The 7,241-nt window shown below is 37.7% G+C and overlaps 1 protein-coding gene across 1 annotated transcript; it reads right to left on the bottom strand.

The window, feature by feature from the left end:
- Positions 1-6,062: 6,062 nt before the first annotated feature.
- LOC110941413 (60S ribosome subunit biogenesis protein NIP7 homolog) lies at positions 6,063-6,901 on the bottom strand. The gene has a single exon (XM_022183048.2). The coding sequence runs from the start codon at positions 6,822-6,824 to the stop codon at positions 6,261-6,263; it is 564 nt and encodes a 187-aa protein (XP_022038740.1). The 5' UTR covers positions 6,825-6,901; the 3' UTR covers positions 6,063-6,260.
- Between the last annotated feature and the right edge of the window lie 340 nt (positions 6,902-7,241).

Here is a 7,241-nt window from a genome sequence, read left to right on the forward strand (position 1 = left end):
TACCAAATTGGTACTTAAGATCTTTCGGTTCGGTAAATTTGGTACCGGTACCCAGAACCATTTGCTCATCTCTGACCACGGTTTTCATAAGAACAACATCGTTACCATAAAAAATTTTTGGTTGATTTTCTTTCGGTTATCTTTAAGTGTTTTTTTCTACATTTTTTTAATTCTTGTCAGCAGTTCCGTTTGCAACGCGATCGTAGTGATTTCAAAACACATGTAAACATAGACTAAATAACAAAGGAAATTCGCCGCAACGCAACGAACTTCTTTAAACCTAGTTACAAGTTAAAAGTGATACCTGTTAAGCTAAAAAGAAACAACACATATTTATTAATTTATATGTCAAAAGATTTTTTTTAATGTTTTTTAAGTTATCGTAAACACATTCATATGTGTATATTTTTTAAAGAACTAGTATTAAGAAATCCACGCGTTGCGACGGGGGCGTAAAACCGCACCAAGTAGCGCCAATGCTACGCTACTATCGGTGACCATCAACACCGAAAAAGCTCATAAAAACAAAATAAATTAAAAAGAAAAAAATTACACCTAACGAAAAACAAAGTAAAATCTTTGAACAACGTACGCCCGCTGCGGCGTGTTAATGCAAAGAAATTAGATCAAAACGTAAAACATAGAAAAAAAATAACTAAGTTGGTCTAGGACCCGCGTGTTGTGACAAACCTGCCAAACAAAGAAAAATAGACGCCTTGCGACAGGTCTGTCAAACGGGAAAAATAGACGAAAAAACGTTGAACCCCACACGTACGTTGCGGCGTGTTAACTTGTAAAATATTGAATGAAACGTAAAACGTAAAACGAAAAACTTGCAAAAAGATGAAAAGTATGGGGCACCAAAGTTGAAAAAAAAAGTATTAGGATTAAATTGTAAAATATGAAAAGTTTTAGGTGTTAAAGTATACAAATCAAAAGAGTTAAAATGAAAAATATTTTAGCCTTTGCATTAAAATTGAAAAATCAATTTTTTTTTAAAAAAAACTCCCATGTTAGGGTACATTACTAACTCCATAAAACATAAAAGTGTTGCTTAGAGTTAAATGCCCGGATAGTCCTTGTGGTTTACCCTTTTTTCACCTTTAGTCCCTAACTTTCTAAAATTACAGCTATAGTCCCTAACTTTTCAATTTACGTTCCCGGATAGTCCATGTGCCTAACATCGGTTACTTTTTTCAGTTAAAAGGGTGTGAAATGTCAAAAATACCTCCTTCCTTAAAAAGGACAAACCATAAGAACTACAAGCATTTAATAAATAAAAAAATCTAATTAATAAATCAAATTTCAAGTGGGCCTCACAACCTATCCCAATAGTGATAGAGACCTCATCCCAAATGCAAGTGTTCCAATCCCTGCAACAATTATGCCAGAAAGAAGGAGACATAGTAACCATTTTAAATAATTATTAAATAAATTTATAATTAATATTTAAAGATTTATGCAGGACCCGGTATCATACTCTTTGGCCAGAAGATTGGCTTGCCGGGACCACCACTCTCCGCCCATCGCCGCCGTGCCGGAAAATGTTGCAGAGAAACCTTGTTCATCATCAGAAAGAATCTTTACACAACATGTAAGTTTTAATCTTTTTTCCGGATCTGATTACAACCCACCTCCTAAAATTGTTCAAGAATTAGTGTGTCGATTGCAAGCAGGGGCGCAGGATTGAAGGGGCGGGGAGGGGCGGCCGACCCCCCGAACTTTTCGCGCAGTAGTGTTACGTATGTACTTTTCGTATAGAATTTTTTAGGTATATACGTTTTCGACCCCTCGGTTTAAAAAAAAAATTAGATGTATACATTTCCGACCCCCGGTTTTATAAAAAAAAATTTAAGTATATACATTTTCGACCCCCGGTTTTATAAAAGAAAGTTTATTTATATAGCCCAAATTAGATTGTTATGTTTATTATAGTCTAAATTATTATATAAAGCCCAAATTAAAAGCCCGCCTAACATTCTATCCAAAAAAACCCCAAATTGTTGGATTTGGGAGGATTACGAACTGATCAACAGAACACTCTAAAAAACAAAAAAACCAGCACTTTTGTGGTCTTGTTCGCTGGAATCGCTGACTGCTGAGGAGACGAGGACAGAAGAACAGAAAGGTTGCGCTACTTGTGGTCTTGTTCAACTTCTTCAATCTTCAAGATATGTGTTTTGTATCTTTAGGTTTAATTTAGGGCTTCAATTTATGTGGTTTAGGTTGAAATTAGGGGTGAAATTGGTCCGATTTTTTGCCCTAAACTTGTTGAATCTTAGTTTCCGTAACTATTAGAGTTTGCAATTTGGGTGATTTGTTTTGTTAACTTGTGTTATTAGATTATGCTATGGGGAAGAATAAAATCATAACTACGCGATAAAATTGGTCCGATTTTAATGTTTGAGAACGTTTTTTATTTGATACTAATTTTTGACCCGACCCGAATCGAATCATCGACGTCTGACCTGAACATACACATCGAAACTACGCGATAAATTAGGATTTTTAGGTCCGTTACCTTCCGACCCCCCGAACTTTTTTTTCAAGCTTCGCCACTGATTGCAAGTTCCAATTTTGACTAAACTGAATGGGTAAAGATGATAAAGTATTAGTTAAAGTTTACTAATTTGATGATCTGATTACACCCACTTCGTAACATTGTTAAACAATTAATGGGTCGATTTCAATTTTTACTCAATATAATGGGTAAAGATCATGAAATATTAGTTAAATGTTGTAGAGTTCGAGAGGGGAATAGAGAGAAGAATGGTGGTCGTGGCTGTGGTGGTGGCGGCGGCGGTGGTGGTGGTGGTGGTGAGGAGGAGGAAGATGAAGTGGGTGTGGATCCTGATCTTTAAATATTAATTATATATATTTATTTAATGGATTTTGTTTTATACCGAAGGGTATTTTGGTAATTTCACACCCAGTTAACATCAAAAACTAACCCACATCCGTGTCAGGGACTATCCTGGAACAAAAATTGCAAAAGTTGGGGACTATAGTTGTAATTTTAGAAAGTTAAGGACTAAAGGTGAAAAAATAGCAAACCAGAGGGACTATCCGGGCATTTAACTCTGTTGCTTATTTATAGTATGGAAATACTATTAAGTGGAAAAAACTTTTTGTGAATTAAAAAAGTAGTATCTTGGTTGAGGGGTTGTCAAAATCTGGTCTAGTCCGGCAGAAACATGGCTTGATTCGGAACCGGTCTGACCAATACACATTTGATCCCAACATCAATGACATATCTCGCGGAAAACTGGTTTCCATGTCCGGGATGATCAAAAACAAAAACTAAACCGACTTGATAAAATTTAAAGGAAGACTACCCCGCTAAAGTTCGATTAAATCTAGAGGACTTTTTGTTCGCCTTGATTACTCACTACCATTTGACATCGTTCTTATATAAGTCCATTCAAGTACTCAACTCTTAACCAGTCGGATATCGATCTTGATTTTTTAAGATTTTATGTCATTAGCTAGGTTTACCCCGCTCCGGTCTCGTTTTCAGCACTTGACAACATAAATTAAAATAAGTTATTTATTTGTCTTTAAACGCATTTAATTTAAAATAATCCCATCTTGTTAGTAGATTTTTCATTTCAGGAATTTTACAAAGTTATAACCATAATGAAGTGAAAAAAAATTGTTTTGTTATAAAACAACGGTCTACTAGAAACCAACATGTGAAGTTTACCCCGCTCTGGTCTCTTAATCAATCGGATATCGATCTTGACTTTTAAAGATTTTACGTCACTAGCTAGGTTTACCGTTTACCCGGTTCCGGTCTCGTTTTCAGCACTTGACCACATAAATTATAATAAATATTTAATTCGTCTTTTTACGCATTTAATTTATAATAATTCCATCTTGTTTGTAGATTTTTCATTTTAGGAATTTTACAAAGTTATAACCTTAATGAAGTGAAAAAAAATATGTTTTGTCATAAAACAACGAACTACTAGCAACTAACATATGTGGTGTGCAGATATAAGAATATAAATTATAAAGAGAAAAAAGAGGATAAAGAATACAGAACTCTTTTCATTGATGTAAACATCATACAAAGCTATTTATAAGTGGTATGATGTATTCATAACATGTTTTTTTTCCATGGGATTTTAAGCCTATGTTTAGCAAAGATATGGATTTAAATCATAACTTTGTTAATCGTATTAAGATTACTTGAAGTGGAGGGGTTGAAGGGACAGTGTAGAGTGACACATGACTGCGACATCAATAGAGGGACAAGCCCAAAAATGCATGGGGTGAAAGAGGCTTAAAAGGGGGCATTTTTTAAATTAAAAAAAATTAACCAATAAAAAATAAAACCAAACTCCACAACCAACCTCCATGTCACCACAAACCATCACCCCACGCCATGTGATCTGGACGTCGGTGCCCCACGCCCTTCTGCGCCACTCGAGTCCGCACAGTCAAAGAAGAGCAAAACACTATGCACCATTACGGCGTGTGGTGATTATCAGTGTCCTTTGTGATGTAATTTGGGCTCTTTAAGGCCAGTGGGTATGGCTTAACGCCACCCCGCCACCTCAGCCACCATAGCGCTCCGTGCGCCATCGTCCACACCGCCGCAATTAAGGGGGGGCGCCATCGTCCTTCCGCCAACACGTTAACAAGCAAACTTTGAGATTTTCGAAGTTGATGGCCTTTAAAGGGGGCGCTATAAAGCCCCATGTGTAAGGTGTCGCTGAGGTGGCGTGATAAAGCCCCTAGGAGCTTTATACCATACCCTCCAACCTAACCAATAAAAGTTGGATAAACAAAGCATATATTGATGCAGATCTAACCCGTCTTGTTAACAAAAACTTACAAGTCAACTGTTTTGTTACAGTACATATGATAATATTATGATCAATGATCACAGTCTATAAGGCTGCACGGTAAGGCATCCCGTCCTCCACCGGCGCCGGCGTCGGTCCCATCCCCCCCCCCCCCCCGGTCCTCCGTCCCGTCTTCAACGTCCAATTTCAGACGGTGGCGACGGTCCTCCAATGGTGGGCCCCCTTTGTTCTTTGTTTGTTTGTTTGTGTTAGGGACTTTTACATTAGGCTTCAATACTTGTACATAGGGCATAAAAATTAAAAAAAAATAAAAAAAGTGGTGGGGTAGGATCATCCTCCCATACCCTCTAGTGACCATCCTTGGGAGGACTATGACGTGGCGCCTACGTGGCGGATCATCCTCCCATCACCATACCGCATAGCCTAACACAATTGAGGTTTTCTACAGATCTTTTCTGCATACGAGTTAGTTCAATTGTTCAAGTGGATTAATTAGTTTTTTTTTTCTTATTTGGTAAATTAAATGGATTAAATTGAACAAATCAGTGACTGAAAAACCAAAAATATACACATCATTCTAAATCTTAAAGTATTTTGCAACAGTCTTTATAATCAAAACCAAACTTTCCTATAAAAACATAACCTGCTGTTTACCTGCAATTCAAAAAGGGGCTTGCCCGTTTACCTGCCGTTTGTTTGTAATTGGTCGTTTTGGTATTTTAATGACTCGATAATATATATTAGAAATTATGGTTTAGAAATTGTAAAAAAATGGAACCCGATACAGGATTGGTTTAAAAAGGCATGCGATACAGGATTGGTTTAAAAAGGCATGCCTCACGGGCAAGACGATTAGAAACACCACCCAACCACCCAATACAAGATTGGTTTAAAAAGGCATGCCTGACTTCGGTATGCACTAGGTAATCAAAAACACCTCACGCACATCTGAGTCAAAGTTGGTCAAGATTAGTGTTTATAGGGTATGTAGATAGTATATATAAAGAGACAGAGAGGAGGGGTGTGTGAATATTAAGTATTAACACCCGTAAGGGATTGAAAGGTTTGCTTAATAAAAACATAATATGTAAAACAAATGTGAGAGATGCAACTTCCGATTGTAAATAAATCTTATTCAGTTTTACACGATACAACGCCTTGCGTAAGTGATACACTTGCCTCGCCTCGCCTCGCCTTTGGAGACCTAAATGTCTAGAAACGCCTCATGCATTTGTAAACCAAGATAACAAATATAACACATTTGATGTTGTAGCAATGTAGCTAGTGTTAAATTCATAATACACTTCATCAATTTCCTTTGCATATCATATCATAAATTCATAATCCATAACACTTAACAAAACATTAGCTAAACCAAAACTCATACAATACCAAAACCACAACTAACAAAACTTCAAAACATCAGTTGCACTTACCCAACACATCTCTTCAAATATCCTCCTGGCTCCTCAAATACTCGCCAGTATCCGCCTGCCGAATAACCACAAGCCCATTCGGGTCCATCTTCCGACAATCCTGCGTCGACTTCGCCGCAATCCCAAACCCAAGCGGCACATCCGACATCGAAAACACCACAACCCCATCATACGCATTAATATTATCCGTAATCCTCCCTAACCCACCTTTAATCACATCATTCCCATACAAAAACGACATCTCTGACGTGGGCTTAAGCCACACTTTATGTTTCGCATTAGCAGCCAATAAATTCAAGGCCTGAATGGTCAGATGAAACTTGCCGGATTTAGTGAACTTGCCGATGTTGGTGCCGAGGGCTACGAGGTTGTCTCGCTTGATGTTTGTGGCTCGTTTGACTAGTGATTCGGAGACGTAGTAGACTCTGTTTTTGTGGAGGCGGAAGCAGTAGCGGCCTGGGGTTTGGTCTGGGCCTTCGTGGGAGGGTGATTCGACGATGTTTTTGAGGTTGTTGCCCGTGAATTTGAAGAGCTTTTCGAAGACTTGTGTTGTTTCTGACTCGTCTAGTGGCCTCATGGTTGAATTGAGATTGTGTAGAGGAGGAGGGGGTGGAACGGAGGGTAGGCGCTGGAACCCTAATTTGCATTTTGAATGAACAGATTTTATTATTTAAATAGTGAGAATAAAAAAAGAAAAAGAAAATAAATGGGCTAGCCTTGTTTGGGTCCAAATAAAATATGGTATCCGATTCGGAAGCATGGATGGGTTTTTTTGGTTGACCCGATTTATTGGTTTCAGACTCAGTTATTGATTAAGCAAGTCAATGGCGAGCAAGGTTTTTTTTTTTTTGTTGTGCGCCTGTCAAATGCACTGACGCATTGTCATAGTCATCTTCGTTTGTGTGGCTGTTCTCTCCATTAGGATCCGCCATTGTAACTTGAATCTGTTACAGAAGATAACAAAATTTTAATTTAGGAGATTATTATATGATTG

The sequence above is a fragment of the Helianthus annuus genome, chromosome 5, assembly GCF_002127325.2.
Source record: "Helianthus annuus cultivar XRQ/B chromosome 5, HanXRQr2.0-SUNRISE, whole genome shotgun sequence".
NCBI classification, from domain to species: domain Eukaryota; kingdom Viridiplantae; phylum Streptophyta; class Magnoliopsida; order Asterales; family Asteraceae; genus Helianthus; species Helianthus annuus.

Coding starts and splice junctions, on each gene's coding strand:
- LOC110941413 (XM_022183048.2), bottom strand. CDS start 6,824: ATGAGGCCACTAGACGAGTCAGAAACAACACAAGTCTTCGAAAAGCTC.